Raw genomic sequence first — 19,916 nt, forward strand, 5'->3', positions numbered from 1 at the left:
AACCGGGGCCGGACGTGTTTGTGCACATCTACTGGGGTGCATAGGATGTGTCAAGTTCACGGCGGGTCCTGGAGATGAAGCCGGGGAGCCATCGCCCGGCCCTTGGGAAGTGAATGGTCCACACAGAGCCAGGCTGAGAAATGCCTCGTGTGAGAAATGCCCGCGGCTCTGCGGTTAATGCCTCTTCGGGGTTCGTGGTGGGGGTGTGGGGACCATGGAGGAGGGAGCGTCCGGTTCTCCGGTGGGGTGGCTGCGGGAGCTCGAACGTCATGCACACGTCACGTCCCCTCTGGCCACACGTGCTGGGCTAATGCGTCCATCTGACAAATCAAAACCCCGTCCTTGGACAGGGTACAGGCCACACAGAAGTGGGACAAGCTTAAGTCACATGAAGGCGACTCTAGTGCCACCTGCTGGCCAGACCACCAGGCCTTTCCTGAAGCAGCTGGTGCGCGCGCGTGCGCGTGTGCGTGTGCGTGTGTGTGTGTGTGTGTATGCGCGCGTGTGGATGAAGGCTTTGAAGTGAGACAGGCCAACTTTGTTTCTGCCACTTAATACAGACTGTGGCGTCACAGACAAGTTACGTGTCCTCACTGAGCTTTGATCTTCCCGTCAGTAGAGCAGGAGAACAGTGTGGGACGACGAAATGAGCTAATGGAAGGAGAAACCCTGATTCACCCAGCACGAGGCCAGGCACCTTCCCTCAGGGTCTCCCGAACCCCCCGGAACCTTATCGTTTGGCCTGGAGCTAGGTGTCTCGGGGGGTAGGCCGCCCCTCAGCAGCACCCTTCTTCTGCTTTCCTTCTCTCCTGTCCCCTCTGCCTCTGGGCCCCTCCCATGCATGACTCCCCCGCAGTGCCCTGATCCTCACCTGCCGTGGAGGATCATCCCCAGGGAGTACCCTGGAGCTCGCTCCCAGGGCTGGCCTAGCGAAGCCTGCTCAGAATGGTAAACGGCCAAATAAATGAGATGATTCCCCTCATCCCGATAAAGAGCCGGAAATCGGATGGAAAAAAGAGACCCCGCTCACAATACACGCCAAATGGGAAATAAGTCCAAGTAACCCAACACAAGGCACAGAAACTTTAAGAGCTGAAAGGGAGACGAGATGGAAGGCTAGGACGGTACTTGCTCCTGGCCAGAGAATCCAAACACGGTCAACATGGCGGAACTTCCTGGGGCATGCTCTGCCAGCTCCCATGGGGCTCTGCACTTGGGCTCCACTTCCAAAGGCAGCTGCCGTCAGAGTGTGATGGCCTGGTGTTCAGGAGGCAGAAGATCGTCCCTGTCCCCAACCTCTCACAGGAAGTTAGAACCCGTCTCCGTCCCCGTCAGGGGAAGTGAGGAGCTCTCACCATCCTGCCACAGAAAGTTGGAGCCTGTAGCAGGAAGTCAGAATCTCTTTCCATCCGGTCACAGGAAGTCAGAACCTCTTTCCATCCGGCCACAGGAAGTCAGAACCTCTTTCCATCCGGCCACAGGAAGTCAGAACCTCTTTCCATCCGGTCACAGGAAGTTAGGAACTATCACCATCCTGTCACAGGAAGTCAAAGAATGTCATAGGAAGTTAGAACCTCTTTCCATCCGGTCACAGGAAGTCAGAACCTCTTTCCATCTGGTCACAGGAAGTCAGAACCTCTTTCCATCCGGTCACAGGAAGTTAGGAACTATCACCATCCTGTCACAGGAAGTCAAAGAATGTCATAGGAAGTCAGAACCTCTTTCCATCCGGCCACAGGAAGTCAGAACCTCTTTCCATCCGGTCACAGGAAGTCAGAACCTCTTTCCATCCGGCCACAGGAAGTCAGAACCTCTTTCCATCCGGTCACAGGAAGTTAGAACCTCTTTCCATCTGGTCACAGGAAGTTAGGAACTATCACCATCCTGTCACAGGAAGTCAAAGAATGTCGTAGGAAGTTAGACCTCTTTCCATTCTGCCTCAGAAATTAGGAGCTCACCATCCTGTCACAGGAAGTTAGAACCTCTTTCCATCCGGCCGCAGGAAGTCAGAACCTCTTTCCATCCGGCCGCAGGAAGTCAGAACCTCTTTCCATCCGGCCGCAGGAAGTCAGAACCTCTTTCCATCCGGTCGCAGGAAGTCAGAACCTCTTTCCATCCGGTCACAGGAAATTAGGGGCTATCGTCCTCCTGTTATAGGAAGTTAGAACCCATCCCCATCTCCATTCCAGGCCCTGGCTGTCCCTGTGGACACACAGGAAACTGGGCCTGGAGCACAAGACCCAGCGAGGCGGGTGGGGATCAGACCTCACTGCCTGAGCGCACATCTGGCTTCCTCACTCTGTGACCTTGGGAAGGCCTCCCGACTCTTCCAGGCTCAGTTTCCGCATCTGAAGAATGGCCCTCGGGCCACTCTCACGGTGCAGTTACGGTGCTCGCGCTAGAGAACGCTTGGTGACGAGTGGCCGAGCGCTTGACAGATGGCAGCGGCCGTGACCGCTAGCGGTGGAGATGACCGCCTCCGGGGTCATCTCCGTGCCCCGCCGAGAGCCCCGTGTAGCCGTGACCACGGCCTGGGTGAGGGGCCGGGCGCCCGGACGGCACTCAGAGGGCAGGGTGCGCCCGGGGAGTGTGGCCCGGCGGGGGGTGCTCTGCCGGCGAGAGGGGACACACCTCACTCCCGGCACGGCCCTAGAGCCCGGCCACCCAGCGCCCCCTGAGGGTGTTGGAAGAGGCTAGTGCCTGAGTCGGCGGCCCGGAGGTCCACGGCACCTCCCGCAGGTGAGTGAGGGGTGCTCTTCCTTTAGCCGAATCGGCCAGAGGGGTGGCGGGAGTCCCTGCCCGGCGAGCCCCCGCTTTCCCTCGCGCTCTGTTGTGCCTCCGCTTGCTGAATTTGCTCTAATCCTTTTCTTGTCTCTCTGTCCACTTTTCTTGCAGCCGCTGCGAGCGCTTGCCTTGCCATGACAATCAGGAGTGCCCCGAGCTGCCTCTGAGAATAACCTACTACCACCTCTCTTTCCCCACCAACATCCAAGTGCCCGCGGTGGTTTTCCGCATGGGCCCCTCCAGTGCCGTCCCTGGGGACAGCATGCAGCTGGCTATCACCAGCGGCAACGAGGAGGGCTTTTTCAGCACCCGGAAGGTGAGCCACCACAGCGGGGTGGTGGCCCTCACCAAGCCCGTCCCCGAGCCCAGGGACTTGCTCCTGACCATCAAGATGGACCTCTACCGCCATGGCACCGTCAGCTCCTTTGTGGCCAAGCTTTTCATCTTTGTGTCCGCAGAGCTGTGAGCACTTGCTTTGGGCCGCCGGGGGCTCCCTCTTGTTGCTTTCCTCGCCCTCCCCTCCGGGATCTTAATAAAGTTTCAGCAGGCGATCCGACCCAGCATGCCTCACGTGCCTCGGTTTTATTTCGCCCGGGTGGGAGGCCGTGCTGTTCGTCACCCTGGGGCGAACCAGGCACCTGCCACTGCCTGGTGCTCCCACGCGGTGACGGAGGAGTGGTTTTCACATGCTCGTATGCATCTGGGAGTCCCTGTTGACGGAGGTCACCGTCTACACCGCCAGGGAGCCCGGGGACGGGGTTAAGGAGGCGCGCGTGTATCACCTCAGATGAGTGAGCCCTCCTCCATCTTGTGTTGAGCCCGAAGGCTGAGGCCGTCATTGAAAAGAGGGTATCGGGCTCCTTCCGCTCTCGTTCTATAGATGTGGAGACTGAGGCCCAGAGAAGGGGCAAGGCTCGGCCAGGGTTTTGTGGCCTATTTGTAGCAGAGCCGGGCCGCGGGACCAAGTCTCTGGCTGCGCTTGGTGTCCTGGCTGTATTGCGTGGAGCTGACCCTTTAACGGAGTCCAGAAACCTCGATCCTGAGCCTCTCGTTCTGTTTGTCTTGATGACAAGCCTGAACCGGTGGGAGAAAGACCCCGAACACAGTTGCAGAATCTTGGCTGCCGCTCTTGCCTGAATACGGTTAGTTGCCTCGGCCGGGGATCCTGCCCCCCCCCCCGGCAGGAGGAGGAGGCAGAGGATAAGACGATAGGTGTGCCACTCGTTGTGCTTCGGGTCCTTCGTGTGCATCGCCTCAGGGCCGCAAGGCAGGTGTCTCATCCCCGTGGGGACCCAGAGACAGCAAGTGATTTGCCCAGGCTCGCACAGCTGGTGTTTGAACCCTAGCTTGCTGACTCCATAACTCCAACTATTCCATTCTCACAACACCTTCAGCATGGGCCTCGACCCACCCGCCCCTCTTCATTTCCTCCGCCATGATTCCAGCCAAACCATGGTCACCAGTCCCCAGAGTGCCCTTCGAGGCCCTGTATGATTTTGTCCTTGCGCGCGTCCCCAGCCCGACTACAAATTGCTCCCCCCTTGTTCCCTTCCCTTGAGCCACACCGCTGAGTTCTTTGCTGCCTCAGGCCCTTTGCACACGCTTTGCTCCCTTGGCTCCAATGCTGGCTAAGGCTCAGCTTAAGTGCTCCTTTCTCAGTGAGGCCTTCCTCTTGGCTCAGCTCCTCTGTAAGTCTTTCTGCTATCTCGAGCCTCCTTTGTTATGCTTATCACGGTTTGCATTTCCCATTTATCTGTCTTCACCACCCGGAGGGCTCTGGGCCGGCAGAGACCAGCTCTGTCCCCTTCAGCGATGTGTCCCTAGCTCCTGGCGAGGTGCCTAACACACAGGAGATGCTCTGTCCGTGCCCGCTGAGGGAAGGGATAACTTTCTACCAACACTGGCTTATGTCTCTAGCATTTCTGTGACTGCCGATGCTGTTTCCAAGCAGAAACCCGAGGGGAAGGCAGAACATCACAGGGGAACCAGGATATTGCGGGGTCCTGAGAGCCTTCCTATAGTTCCGTGTAAGTTGGTGGGGGGAGGGTGTGCTGGCCTTGCTGTCTGGCAGGGAAGACAGATGCCTTGTGCCTGTTGACAGAGTGGCAGTTGAACTACCGTGGAAGCCAGTCACCTCAAGCCTTCCACGCTGTCTCCCATACCTCTCTCTGAGCATGTCTGGTCTGTACCGGCTCCCAGTCTCCCATCTTCTAGAGCATTCTCCAAGCTGCAGCCAGAGGACCCCTCTGAAGGACCAGCCTGGTCTCGTTAGGACCTTCTGTGATTCATTTACCAGCGGGTCAAGTCCAGCTCTCTTGGAATGGTATCCAAGGCCATGCTCGATCTAGCCTCTGCCCACATTTTCAACTCTATCCTAGCTCATCCCCTCGTTCTAGTCCTGCAGGGGTGCTTGTCCTCCCCTGAATGTGCCTTCTCTTGGCTTTAGCATGTGCCCTGCCACCCTCCTACAAACGGCTATGTGTCTTGAAGGCTTAACTCAAAAGTCATCTCCTCAGTGAAGCCTTTCCTTAACCTGAGCTCCAGTAGCCGTGAACATCTGCACATTTTCCCCTGTTATCTTGTGATTATTACTTTTTATTATCCCTACTGCACTGGGACCTTTCGGAGGACACGGATTATGTCTGTATTCTCGACACCTGCAGTGTTTGGCCTATAGAAAGAGTTCAGTAAACAACTGAATAAATAGATGGATGGACAGATGGATGAATGGATGGATGATGAATGGATGATGGGAAGGTGGATGAATGGATGGATGGGTAGATGGATGGATGGATAGATGATGGATGGATGGATGGATGAATGGATGGATGATGAATGGATGATGGGAAGGTGGATGAATGGATGGATGGGTAGATGGATGGATGGATAGATGATGGATGGATGGATGGATGAATGGATGGATGATGAATGGATGATGGGAAGGTGGATGAATGGATGGATGGGTAGATGGATGGATGGATAGATGATGGATGGATGGATGGATGAATGGATGGATGATGAATGGATGATGGGAAGGTGGATGAATGGATGGATGGGTAGATGGATGGATGGATAGATGATGGATGGATGGATGGATGGATGGATGATCGATGGATGGTATTTTCAAGGCTAAGTTCAAATATCCCCTCTTCTGTGAAGTTAGCAAGGCACAGCAGGGATCCGGTTGTCGTATTCAAGTATTCCTTCCCCATGCTCCAGATTATCAGGTTGGAAGAAGCCCTTTTCCTCCATGTCTAGGAGTGTTGAGTTGGGGGGAAATGCTCAGGGGCTTTAGAGGCCATGCAGTGACCTAACAGAGTTTGCCAGAATCCCCTGTACGACATTCCCACCAACTGACCATCCAGCTTAGCTTGCGCTCTCCCTTGTTTGTAGAAGTCCCTACATCTTAAGGTGGCCCATTCCATTTCAGGACGCCTCTGCTGTCTCTGTGTGTGCGCCTGAGTGCATATGTGGGGCTGATATCTGCACTACCTGGAGGCTTCTCTCTGCCCTGCAGTTCCTTGGGGCTATATGGTCATAGTCCTACATCGTGCTGCTGAGATCATACAATGCAGAACAAAAATAATAACCAAGAGTCTGAATGTCCTCCTGGCCACTTACTAGTTCTGTGACCTTGGAGAAGTCATTTGCCTTTCAGAGCTTCAAGGCCCCCGTCATGGATTATGTTGAAAATTACATGTAATCGCAGATGAGGCCCTATCTGGTATATATAGTCGGCAGCCAATAAGTGTTGGTTTTTTCATTCATCGGAGGGAATGTGAGTGTCCATTTGGATCTTGAGTTCAATGGGGAATGAAGGTTCAGAGGGTTTGGATGTGTCTAAGGTTACTGCCATCACCTCGGACTCCTAGGACTCTGCACTTCTGACTCCATCACTGTCCTAACCCAAGCTCCCCAGGGCAAGTGATAATAATCATGGCTATCATTATTGTAATGATAATAATCATGACTATGATAGCTAACACATGTACTGCTTGCTGAGGGCCAGGTACTGCTCCAAGCATTAAATTGAACTCTCACAACAGCCTTGTGAGGAAGATAAGGTTATGATCCCCATTTCACATTGGAGACATGGAGGCATAGAGCAGATAAGTAACTTGCCCAGAGTCCCACAGCTGGTCTCAGGTGGAGCTGGGATTCACACCCAGGCAGCCTGGCTCTGCCTCCTGCCCTCCGAAACCCTGTCCCCTGCTGTCTTGAATGCTGTGAAGTAGATAGGATTGCTGGGATCAGTCAGTGCCGGTTGGATTGTTACTCCGGCCTCATCTCTGAAATCACTGGATACAAGCCCTATTCTATGATTTCCAAGTATAAAGGAAGCAGTGTAGTGTAGAGGGAAGAGCTGTAAAGACTAAGTGAGATATAGTGACGAAAAGGAATGAAATCTGGCCATTTTCAACAACGTGGATGGAACTGGAGGGTACGATGCTAAGTGAAATAAGTCAGAAAAAGACAGATGTCAAATGATTTCACTCATGTGTAGAATTTGAGAAACTTAACAGAAGACCCTAGGGGAAGGGAAGGAAAAATAAGGTACAAACCGAGAGGGAAGCAAACCACAAGAGACTCTTAAATACACAGAAAAAAACTGAAGGTTGATGGGGGTGGAAGTTTGGGCGCGGGGGAAAATGGGTGATGGGCATTGAGGGCACTGGTTGGGATGAGCACTGGGTGTTGTATAAGTGATGAATCACGGGTATCTATTTCTGAAGCCAAGACTACACTGTATGTTAGCTAACTTGACAATTAAAAAAAAAAAGCCATCTCAGCTATGAGATTTTGGGTAGAGAAACTTAAAATTTTATTATATTACATGGTCATTTGGTAGTAACCTTATCCTCACATAGCATCACTGTTTTCATTAAGTAAATAGAGTCCATGATGTCCTGACCAAAAATAAATAAACCAAAAGACTAAGTGAGATAATGTGTGCAAACCCTCTAGCACAGAGAATCTGGAAAGATGCAGCAGCATAGTGTTTGAAGCTCTCTGGATTCCAACCCAAAACACACAAACAACTAGACAAAAAAAATTAAATCTAGAGAAAATATGCACAACTAAATGAGGTGACGGGATATCCCTACGAACCCCCAAATACAGTGTATGTCCGTCGGCATGGTATCGGCACCTGTGCAGAAGAAAGCAGTGCGAGACTCCAGAATAGTCAACAGATATTCCCTAGAAAATACAGAGGACAAATTATGGAGCAGCGGCTGAGACTGGGAGACATTTACTCAGTCCATTTCAGTGCGTGCAAGGAGCTCATGGAAGCATTGAGGGAACGGAGCCATGTAGCCCCTAGGAACCCCTGAAACTGAGCCAGCGGGGCTTCCCTTAATGTCAGGATCTCACACTATGGAGAAATTGCTGGGTGGGAAATGCAGAGTTGAGTAGGAAAGAGACAACAGACTGGATAAAGAAGGTCCAGGTAAATGTAGAGGAATATCAGAAGGCCAGCTGCCCCAAATGACAGATAAGGGAGTTCTGTGAAGTCAGAAAAACTGTGAATGTGCCTTTTTCTAAAATTTCAGGAAAACTAATTCCACTTGAAAATGATCAACCAAAAAGTAGCAAGGTTGAGTCTCCTACAAAAATTATTGTAAGAAAGGAGATAATAAGGAACAGAATGGCATCCCTCCAGATAATGAAAATACATCAGTAACAGATGTTCACAGTCTAGATCAAAACTGTAACCTATATCAAAACAGAGTAAGAGCACTAAGAAAATGATCAAAAATGTGAGAAAACTGTGGGTCAGAATTAAGAAAAACTGAGACATGAAGTGACAGAACCCAGGAAATAATTTAAAACTAAAGCAAAAAACAATTTCAGAAATATTTCAGAGAAAGAGTGACCAAAAAGAAGACAAATTTTATAAGTCAAAAAAGAAGTAGAAGAGATGAAAAGGCTCAAAGAGAAAGTGACGGACATAGAAGACACACACAGAAGACCCACCATACAGATAATAGAAATCTCTGAAGCACTAACCCAAAACAAAGGAAAGAAATAAGTATTAAAAATGGTAACTCAAGCAAGTTTCCAGAAACTTAAAAAAAAAAAAAAAGATTTGAAAATCCACGTTGAAAGAACGCAGCATGCCTGAACATATCTACTCAGAACAGCAAATATCAAGACATAGTCTAGCAAAATTATCGGACTTCGTTATTTTTTTAATTTTAGAGAGAGTATGAGCAGGGGAGGGGGCAGAGGGAAAGCGAGAATCTTAAGCAGGCTCCACGCTCAGAGTGAAGCCCGATGTGAGGCTCGATCTCACAGCCCTGGGATCATGGCCTGAGCAGATATCAAGAGTCGGATGCTCAACTTAGTAAGCCACCTGGGGGCCTCAAATTATCGGACTTTAAAGGAAAGAGAAGACAGGGGCACCTGGGTGGCTCAGTCAGTTAAGCACCGACTTTGGCTCAGGTCATGATTTCGCAGTCCATGGGCTTGAGCCCCACATCAGGCTCTGTGCTGACAGCTCAGCCTGCTTCGGATTCTGTGTCTCCCTCTCTCTCTGCTCCTTCCCCACTTGTGCTCTGTCTCTCTCTGTCTCTCAAAAATAAACAAACATTAAAAAAAAATGAAAGGAAAGAGAAGACAAACAGTGGGCATCTAGACAAAAACAGCAATGACTTATAAGGGGAAAAAGTATGTTGTCATCAGACTTTTTCACAGCAACACTTATGCTGGAAGAAGATGAATACTTAGGATCCTCCAGAAAACATAAGCCAAGGATTATATGCCCAATGAAACAGACTCGTGTACAAAGGACACAAGCCATTATCAACATGCAAAAGTATCAGCCTACAAGTGTTAAGCATAGTTGCTTATCCAACCACAACTAAGTGAGTATTGTAAGGACAGCATATAGAATGAATTGCTATATGTCCAAACAATGTAGATAAATATGAATTGCTGTCTGTCCAAACAACGTAGATATAGCACGTCTATAAAACCTGCAGGAAGAATAGGGAGGATGTATCCAAAAATATATATATTATTTTAAGTAATTGTGTTCGTGGTGGTGGTGGTAATTTTAGTCTTGCTCTTCTGAGACTACTGTGTCAGAATATAGAATAACTAAATAAATAATTATGGGATATTCTATCATCTCCTGTGTTCTTAAGAACCAGGATTCTGATACGGAAGAAAAGAGATTCCTCTGTAATACAGAAGAGATTAAAAGTCTGTGTGGTTCTCGTTTTGAATCAGAAATATCAGTAGGAACTCATGATATATTTTACCTTTAAAAATGTCCACTGGAGAGGCCTGGGAGAAATGGCCAACCCAGTAGCACCAAACATATCTGGTATCTAGATTGTGGTCTTGAAAAACCATTTACCGCTAAAAAACCAAAACCAAAACAAAACAAAGACTTCTCGGAGATGTAGCTGAGGCAGTAGAAGTACAAAATAAGGCTGGATCACCCCGTCATACCAGAGAGCAAGAGAGCTACTGGACACTACTGGGGCCAAGTCGAAAGGACACAGGAGCCACTCTGATTTTCCCTCTGGACAAAGATGGGAAAACTTGAGCTCCAGCAAAGGATAATCATTGCAGTGGGTTGAAACCCATCAAACAGTTCGCATCCATGAGTTCATACCGATACTTGGAAAAATCAACGGGTGACCTCTGGATGATGAGAGAGAGCTAGTTCATGGTCCTGAAAACTTATTAAACTACATCTTTGTTCCGGGTAGGTGTTGCATTTATGTTTTATTTTACAATAAAGAGGATTTAAAATGTTTCTAGCCCACATATTTTAAACTCGCACCTGAAACAAGCCCCCGCCTCTTCTCCCTCCTCCCGATCTGTCGCATGACACCGTGGGTTTGACTTCTCTGTGCCGGGCGCCGAGCTGGGCACCGCGTGCACGTTCTCTCACTTGCCACCCCTGCGACCCACCTGACCCAGGGCTCCGGGAAGGTGGGACTGTGTCTCCCACGTTTGCTTGGGCATCCTTGGTGCCCGGCACCCAGCAGGCCCTGAAAACACACCTGTTGAGTGAGCGGATGAACAAATGTGTCTGCAGTTGTAGAAACGGCATTGGCAAATAGCCCAGCTTCGCTCACCCGCAGCCAGGGCCGGTGAAAACGGGAGTGTGGGTCCCGGTCCAGGTCGCAGGAAGGGCCACGAGGCATCCCCGCCGAGCAGCCGGGCCGCGGAGGCCACTGCGGTTCTCCGCGGGAGCCGCCTCTGGACGGGCGCTCCCCACCTGGCCACCTGCTGGTCCTCCTGGATCCTGGGTCTCTGTGGGAGTGGCGGTTGCGACATTCCCATCCGCCTCTTGTGCTGTGGTTCCCCCCAGGCTCCGCCAAGAGAAGACAGACACCGTCCGCTGCATCAAGTCCTGCCGTCCCAACGACGTCACCTGCGTGTTGGATCCTGTGCACACCATCTCCCATACTGTTGTCTCGCTGCCCACCTTCCGAGAGTTCACCCGCCCTGAAGGTGAGTGGCGACTCCCACGGCTGGAATCGGCGTGGGGGCCCCAAGACAGGTCCCCGCAAGAGAGACGTCCCTGCGAGGCAGCCCCCTCAGCGGCCTCCCAATGCTTGAGCCGAGAGCTTGGCCCCAAGGAGCTTCTCCTTGGTAAGACGTAGATTTGCCTCCGCATCTCCTCTGTGTCCCCCGAGCGCACAGCAGCGTGCCGGCCCATTCCGGGCTCTCGGCTCAGGAGGGCGCGCTTCTTCTGGGTCACGGCTGTCCGGCAAATATCTTTTTGGGTGTTGGCTCTCTGCCGAGCGCTGGGGAGTCAGGGAGGGCCTCTGGGAGGAAGTGACTTCCCCACCGGGGTCTAAGTGGGAGGTTCGTAGTGAAAGTGGGGAGCAGGGACAGAGGGGCGTGCCAAGCGGAGCAGAACTCCTCTGGAAAGGTCTGGAGGTAAGTCTGGGGGACAGCGGGCATTTGAAGAACTAAGCCCAGGTTTCCTGGCTGGGAGGGGTAGAGGCTTGGCAAGAGACAGGCTGGAAAGGATAAACCTTAACATGGGTGGCGTTGGGGCTTCTGGTCCAAGGATTTTGGGAGCCATTACGGGGCTGCACCCGATGCTGACCACAGAGGGGCTGGATCGGATCCAGGGAGCCCGGGAGTAGAACAGTGTTCCAACCCCCCCGCCCCTGCTGCCGGCACCTGGTGGGAGGCTGTGTGTGGGTGCTGTTCTGCACGCCTTTTGCTGCTGGGTGTACATCCCCCATGCGGGGCTGCCGTGATCTCCTGCCCCCGCTTCCTCCGGGAGGGGAGGGGTTTCATCTCTGGCCTTGGGAGGAGCTCCACCGTGATTGATTCCTGCAGTAAATGTTGACCGGGCCTCCCGGGTGCCAGGCTCAAGGCCGGGCTCTGGGGCACAGCGATAGGAAGAACACTGTGAGCCTCTGAGGGCAGATGTATAGCTGAGCCGGCGTGACCACACCCCGTGTTTACCCTGCGACGGGGTCCCGCGAGAGCACATGGCAGAACATAAAAGGGGGGAAGGGGGTAGAGAGGGGTGGCGAGGGCAGGAGAGGCTCCCCAGGGACGTGGTCGCCTGACGGAGCTCGTTCCTCTGGCAAAGGGGCGGCACAGGATCTCCGCAGGGAGGCACGGACTCGGAGAAAATCGCCGACTGGGGTCTGCCGCGTGCAAAATGACACGTTCCAGCCAACCACATACAAATCCTTCCCAAACCGCTAACGGCCGGTTCTGTGGCCTCTCGGGCAGCGCCGGTCTCTGAGTTGATTCTGCAGGGAGTGGAGCGTGGCTGGAGACGCCTGTTGGCGTCACGGGCCCAACAGACCTTGACCTTTAACGCTGAAAGGACCCTTAGTGGGCACCACCAGTCAGCCTCCTTCACTCCAAAGGCGAGGAAACCGAGGCCCGGAGGGAGGACGCCTCCAGATCATCCAGAGCCAGGGTAGAATCGGGGCCTCGCGCCCCCGGCCCGGGGTAGTCTGCCCCACTTCGTATCAGAAGGCCGCGGAGGTAGACACAGCCACCGATCTGCCCGGCGCTCCCGGAGAGGCAGCTTTGCTGACCCACATCACCGTGGGCAAGCGACCACCCACTGTCTTGCCCTTGTTGACCCCCCTCCCTTTGCCTCTCATCCACCTCCCTTCCCCTTCTTCCAGCTTCGGGAAGATTTATGACTAATTACTAATTGCTCCTCAGCTCTGGCACTGCTGCTGATTACTCTGTGACCTCAGAGAAGATCCAAGGTTTCTCCAGGCCTCAGTTTCCCCGCTGATAACAAGGGGGACAGGCTGTGACCTGTGAGCCCTCGGGACCCCTCCGCCTTCTCCGTGCAGGGCTCCCGGGCACCGGGTGCCCGTGACCCAGGGGTGCATCTCTGGGCTCTCCATGCTGTGCTTCCTTCTCGCAGAGATCATCTTTCTCCGGGCCATCATGCCCATGTATCCCGCCAACCACGCCGACATCATCTTCGACATCACGGAAGGGAACCTGCGAGACTCCTTCGATATCATCAAGCGCTACATGGACGGCATGACTGTGGGTGAGTTGCCGGAGGCGTTCAGGTCTGTCCAGACGCCTCCTTGTCCTCCCGGCCAGCGGCCTGGCAGAGGCCCGCTGTGCCGGTCTGCTGGGACGACCTCTCCGGACCACCCAGCTGCCGTCTGAGCCCCCCTCCTAGAGCCTTCCTTGTCCTGCAGGGCCAGCTGGGGACCCCCAGGGCAACCGCGGGCTTGGAGTGGGGTCCGCTCCCGGCTGGGCCAGTCTCCCACCCGCGAATGGGTGCATTAACTGGGTCTCTGTGTCTCACAACCATGAGCTTCTGGCCATACCTCACGGGCAAGGTGTTTGTCTCAGGACCCAATCCCCAGGTCAGTGGGACCCATTAGGATTTTTATTCTGGTGGTGCAACGGAAGGAAAGCAAGTAAGGAGTCAGAGCCTGAGCTGTGGTCTCGGCCCCGGACGGCTGGCCTTGTGGTGTGTCCAGATGTTGTCCCTCCGGGCAGGTCCCGGGCACCGCCCCGCCATGGGGGCACAGAGCAGGGCTGGGGCCCTTCCGCTGGGGCAGAGAGGGAGGGGAAGGGCTCCATCAGAGGCCCAGGCGGGGAAGCAGGTGAGTCTGGGTAAGTGGTTCATAAACCTCTCCTGAACGGTCACGTTTTTATAGACCTTAAGTTCTCGGGGAGTGAAAACAATCCCGTCTACCATTCTGGACTTAGATGTAGACCCAAGGTTTTCCGAGCAGCTGAGCCCCCGGGGTCCGGGCCCTTTCCTCATGTAGGCCTCAGTTTCTCCACGGCGAACGGGGGCAGGAGGGACTGGGCTTCGTGGTCTCCTAGGCCCTGGATTCTGTGAGGTGTCCGTCCACCGGGAGAAGCGGCAGAGTGGTCGGCCCTGGAGCAGAACGTTCTGGAAGGAGGTCTCTAGGTGGCGCTGTTGGATCTTAGAACCCTGTTCCCCGCGCCCCCGGCGCCGCCGACCGTTGTTAAACTGGCAGCTGGAGACAGGGAATCGTTATTCCCCTGTTGCCAAAGAGCCATTTATAGCGACTTTACAAGCTCTTAAATGGGTTTGCATGTTGTAAACATGACTGAGTCATTTAGGGGCTCCCCACCCCCAGCCGCCTCCTCCGCTAGTTCGCAGCAGGAATAATTAGTTAATTACAATTAATGGTACATTAGTCCTCCCTGGGATTCCAAGGGGAGGGCATATGCAGCTTGGCTGTGAGCCGTCGTGAAACCTTCTGCACACCCTGGGCCTCAGTTTCCCCCATGTTAGATGAACGGGCCCTTCAGGGACCCCCGGGGCCTGGGGCCGAGGGCAGGCAGGAGGAGGCAGGGTCAGGGTTTGCTCCGCTTGGGTGGGGTGGTGGTGCCTCACCTGCAACAGCGGTGCCCGGGAGGCCCCCTCCTGCCACCCCTGTGGGCGTGGCTTCCACGCGGGGTAAATCACAGCCTTGGCACCGTACGAGCAGGACTGGAACCTTCGGATTTACTCGTTCATTCTTTCCATTCCTGCTCTTTTTCCTGAGCCCCCGTCTGTGCCAGGCCCGAGGCCGGGCAGTGTGGGTCCACAGGTGAATGTTTTGCATTCCAGCCGGGGAGACAGACGGCCCCACAAACCCATCGTGAAAATCTGACACTGAAGACACTGATAAGCCTCTGTGGCCTGCGAGGGCTCTCGGGGGGGTGGCCCCTTCGGTTCCCCGCTAAATCCCTCCTGGGTGACCCCAGCCAGGGGGTTGGGCAGCGGCTGGGCCCCGAGCCAGTGCCCACCAGCGCGTTTTTCTAGCCGCATCTGTCCTCCGGACAGAATCAACCTGGGAGTCTCCGTTTCTCGGCTTCCCATCCACTGGGGCAGAAAATCTTGGCGTGTCGGAGCCCGGAGGCTCCTGGAGACCATCTCTCCCGATTCCTCTTTGTAGAGGGGGAAACCGAGGCCCAGAGAGGCGAGAGGGCGTGCTGTCCTTCTCACGGCGCCCCGGGGCAGAGCGGGGAACAGAACGGAGCCCCTGGGAATGGAATGTGGATAAGGCCACAAAGACAAGAGCGGCTGTCCCTCCCTGCACTTGGTCACGCGTGCCCTGGTCTTTGGAATCCAGGCTGGTGCTTCTTGGAGGAGGGATGGGCTGGCCCCGGGGAATGCGTTCTGCTTCCGGGTGGGCCCGGCCACCTCCACTCCTCGGTGTGACTGCAGGAGGCCCATCTGGCCGGGGTCCTGGGGTTTGCCTGTGCCAGCGTCCTCTCCCGGGTAGAGGACTGAGGCCAGAGGAGTCTGGATGGCAAGGTCTCGCTGAGGCGGGACCCGGGCTGTGTTTTGGGTTGGCCTCTCGTCTCTATACCTACCCGATCGTTGCTGCCTTATTTCTCTGCTTAGGGTCTCTTCCCTGGACTTCCTTAACCCTGCCTCTGTCCCAAATAACTCCTGTGCACCCCGGGGGCTTCTGGGCCTCTTGGGGTAGCTGTGCTGGCACATGCTGGCCCTGGACACGGGCACAGCACGGCAGCTCCAGGCGTGTCCACCTGCACTGGGTGGTTCGCTGCTGGCCCTGAGCCCAGGTGTGAGCAGCCCGCAAGCCACGTGTTCACCCGGCGTCCGTCCCGGGCTCGGTTCTCACAAATACCTTCAGGGACGGGTGTGACTGTCTCCCTGGGGGCAGAGGAGGGAGCTGAGTTAAGTAAGCACCTGGGACCCGGCATCAGAAACACCTTGGGGCCCGGGGAGGTGGGGGGCGGGGTTTGCAAACTTGTTTTTAGTGGTGCTGTTCTCTTTTCAAGCAATGTCTTAGGCAGACACCCTTGATGTGCTTGGGAAAGGAAGAAAGTGTTTTCCAGAGGCACGCAAGCCTCCTGTCTGCCGTGCGCAGCAGGATCCGGGGGGCTCTGGGCCCAGTGTGAACCACCGTGCAGCCCCCCGCTGCCTGTCGTACCCGGGAAAGGACCCCTACCTACTCACAGGTGTTGGCTGAACCCCTCCCCGCTTTAGGCCATGCGCTTTGCAGATACTGGACACCGGGGTCAGGAAGGCTTCCTGGAGGAGGTGTGGTCTGAGCTGAGTCTCCACACACTTGAAGGAGTGGCTTACAGCGAGTCCCAGGGGCAGGTGTTTCCTCCCCGGCCACAACCCCGTGACCTGGCGGGACTGTCGCCATTCATGGGTGAGGGGCGCTGGAGGCAGAGCGGGCCTGGAGCCCGGTCCTCCCTGAACACCCGGAGCTGGAGCCCACTGATGCCCCGGGCTGACTTGGGCAAAGTGACTGAGAATTTGGGTCCCAGAGAAATAACACGGGTACAGACCGCCAGGACCCTGAGGCCACTGAGTTCATTCTTCCCCCGAATAACAGAAGAAAGTGCCCTGAGTCCACCCAGAACCTAAAAGGGCCAGGCCTTCCCCTAACGTATCCCTTAAAAGCCCGTTCTTAGCGGGGATAAAGGCGGCTCCTGCTGTCTGTGGAAGGCCCAAGCAGCCGTCCTGTGGCATTCCTCCTTAACCAGCTGTCAGTGAAAAATGAAAAATGCATTTTCTGCCTGTGCAGAAATGCCCTATTAATGCCTGAGGTATTCTCGGGCCACTACAAAAGCCTTCCTCATCCGGCCCCGGGTTCATGGTTCGCTGTGCAGGCTACTGGCTGCAGTCGGGGGCTGCGTGGGGAAGGGGTCCTTCAGGTGACGGCTCCGGAATGGGGGCTTGATGGGGGGAGGGACTCATGGAAGCCTCCCCAGAGCCAAGGGGGAGCTATAGACAGCACTAGGCTGGAGTTGCTTTTTAAAAAATTTTCAATGTTTTTTAAAGTTTATTTTTGAGAGAGGTTGAGAGAGAGAGACAGAGCACGAGCAGGGGAGGGGCAGACAGAGGGTGACACAGAATCCGAAGCAGGCTCCGGGCTCCGAGCTGTCAGCGCAGAGCCCGACGCGGGGCTCGAACTCACGAACCGCGAGATCATGACCTGAGCCGAAGTCGGAAGCTTAACTGCCCGAGCCACCCAGGCGCCCCTTGAGTTGCCTTTTAGAGCTGCCTTTTAATTTTGCGTGCAGCTGGACTGATCCTTGGCCAGTGGGTAAACTGAAGGGGTCTCGGCAGCTTTTTGCTGCCACGTAGCCGTTTCGTGGACTTGAGGGTTCCCCACCAGGCAGTGACATACAGTGGGTGATCACGTATTTACCCGAGGCCACGCTGAGAAGACCACCCCAGCTCACACACAGGCTCCACGGGGAAACAGCTTCCTGAAACCCTCACCCCTCCCTGGCAAGAAAGGGCCCCCAGCCTGTGATGGAGGTGTGATTCCACACAGTCCACTTTGGGTGGTACATCTCACGTTTCCTGGCGGCTTTTTTTTTTTTTTAAGTTTATTTTGAGGGAGAGAGAGTAGGGCAGGGGCAGAGAGAGAGGGAGAGAGGTTCCCAAGCAGGTTCCACGCTGTCAGTACAGAGCCTGACACGGGGCTTGAACCCATGAACCGTGAGATCGTGACCTGAGCCTAAATCAAGTCAGATGCTTAACCCACTGAACCACCCAGGCGCCCCTCACGTGTCCTGTTTTTTTTGTTTTGTTTTGTTTTGTTTTAATTTTTTTTTTAACGTTTATTTATTTTTGAGACAGAGAGAGACAGAGCATGAATGGGGGAGGGTCAGAGAGAGGGAGACACAGAATCGGAAACAGGCTCCAGGCTCTGAGCTGTCAGCACAGAGCCCGACGCGGGGCTCGAACTCACGGACTGCAAGATCATGGCCTGAGCCGAAGTCGGCCGCTTAACCGACTGAGCCACCCAGGCGCCCCACGTTTCCTGTTTTTAATGGGGTCCTCTACGCTGGCCCCTGGTGTGTGAGGTGGGATTCCTAAAATTTGACTGCATTCGTGGGCACCCTTTATAATTAATAATATTAATTAAAATAAGAACAGCCCTAAAACTACTAGGTAGTTAGCTCCAACCCCCCCGCCCCCAAATAAACTGAAATACAAGAGGCGGGTTTGCTAACTGTCCTTCCCCGATGGAGTAGAGAGTTTTGTTTTTCAGTCTGTGCGTAATTAACGGGAAGGCTGTAATTTTACTAAAACAAGCAAGGACACAGAACAAATCAGTGCCCGCGGTACCCATGGCGTTGGGCCTCATGAGACTTCCACGAACCTTTTGGCTCGAACTGTGACCGCCCCTGTGTTATGGCCTCAGAGACCCTGGCCATAAACTACATCTCAGATCGGTTTCACGCAGGTATGAACTGTCGCTTCAGATGCAGGCCGCTCCCACGGTTAAATGGTGGAGATCTGCAGGAATCTAATGTTGGCCGCAGTTACTTCGCTCCCCGCTGGCCGGGCTTGGGGAGGCCCATGGGCGTGGAGGGCACCAGGACCGCTCAGTTAACCGGCTTGCCCGCTCTGTCATGCTTCTTGAGCACCTACTATGCGCTGAGCGGGGAACATGCGGTGTCTGCCTCTAGGGAGGCTGACTCCCCAGAGAGCGACAGGAGAACACGGTGGGAGGTGCTGTGGGTGCAGAGCCCAGTCCCCCTGCCTGGGCACATCAGCCCATGCTGCCGGGAGGAGGTGGTGCCTGGGGTGGGCTTGGCCGTGACCGGGTGAGAAACACGAGAAGGGTAGCCCAGGCCCCGTTCCCTTACTCAGCATGCTGGTGTTTTGAACCTTTTTTTTTTTTTTAATGTTTATTTCTTTTGAGAGAGAGAGAGCGGGATGGCGGGGCAGAGAGAGACAGACAGAGAGAGAGAGAGAGAGAGAGAGAGAGAATCCCAAGCAGGCTCTGCACTGTCAGCCCAGGGACGCGGGGCTCCAACCCACGAACCGTGCGATCATGACCCGAGCTGAAGTCGAGTCGGATGCTTAACCTACTGAGCCACCCAGGTGCCCCGTGGACATCTTGACCACCTAAGTTTGAAGGGTGGGGGGCGGTCTTTACTCATGAAGGGTGGCCTTGAGGCTTCAAGACAAGCACTACACGAATCCTGGAGTGTCTCCGCCCAAGCGTCGCTCAGCCCTTCGCCCTAACTTGCCTACAGGGCGGCAACTCTCAACGGTTACCTCCCTGAGTTCCGGGGTTTGGAATAACGACACTCTTCACTGACCCAGGGACCTGCCACCACACGGCACCAAGCGCAGGTTTGGGCTCCAGTAACCGCATGCACACGCATCACATGCTTCCTACTGAGTGCTGTGTGTCTGGAGGTCCTGCCTACACTCCGTGGCCCCATCACCTCACCTTCCCCGTGGTTCCAGAAACACGCGGAGGCCTCCTGCGGCCAGACCCTGGGTCGGCTCTTGGAGGCTAAGATAGTTGAGAGGTGCTCGTCCCGCGCTCTCTGGGAGCTCCCAGCCCGGAGAGGGGGACGGACACCAAACTGGACCCTCCCGGGGCTCTGTGGAATGTGCTGGGCACACAGAGGAGAGGCCAAACCCACTGGCCTCACGGAGCAGTCAAGGGAAGCTTCCTGGAAGAGGTAACATAAGTGTCGGGTCTTGACAGCTGAGTAGGAGCAAGCCAGGCAGAGAGGCGTTCTTGGCCAGGGGGCAGCATGACAGGAGGCGGGGTGGGAAGCCACCACTCTGAGCTTGGTGCTCCCAGAGCATCGAGGATGCACAGCGAGGGCGAGAAGCGAGGCTGGGGGGGCGGGCACGGAGCCCTTTTACAAGCTCCACGCCCTTGAGCGTCCTCCTC

General features: G+C 54.7%; 1 protein-coding gene across 2 annotated transcripts in view; it reads left to right on the forward strand.

The window, feature by feature from the left end:
• The window catches only part of FBLN1 (fibulin 1), an 84,445-nt gene that overhangs the window by 48,348 nt on the left and 16,181 nt on the right, over positions 1-19,916 (forward strand). Inside the window, exons 15-16 of one of the 2 annotated variants that reach the window (XM_023257619.2) lie at positions 11,114-11,256; positions 13,163-13,294. In XM_023257619.2, the coding sequence (XP_023113387.1) occupies positions 11,114-11,256; positions 13,163-13,294 (275 nt within the window). Of the gene's footprint in view, positions 1-2,895; positions 3,341-11,113; positions 11,257-13,162; positions 13,295-19,916 lie in introns of those variants that run through there. The other variant, XM_023257621.2, reaches the window with a different exon arrangement.

This window comes from Felis catus, chromosome B4 (assembly GCF_018350175.1).
Source record: "Felis catus isolate Fca126 chromosome B4, F.catus_Fca126_mat1.0, whole genome shotgun sequence".
Taxonomy (NCBI): Eukaryota; Metazoa; Chordata; class Mammalia; order Carnivora; family Felidae; genus Felis; species Felis catus.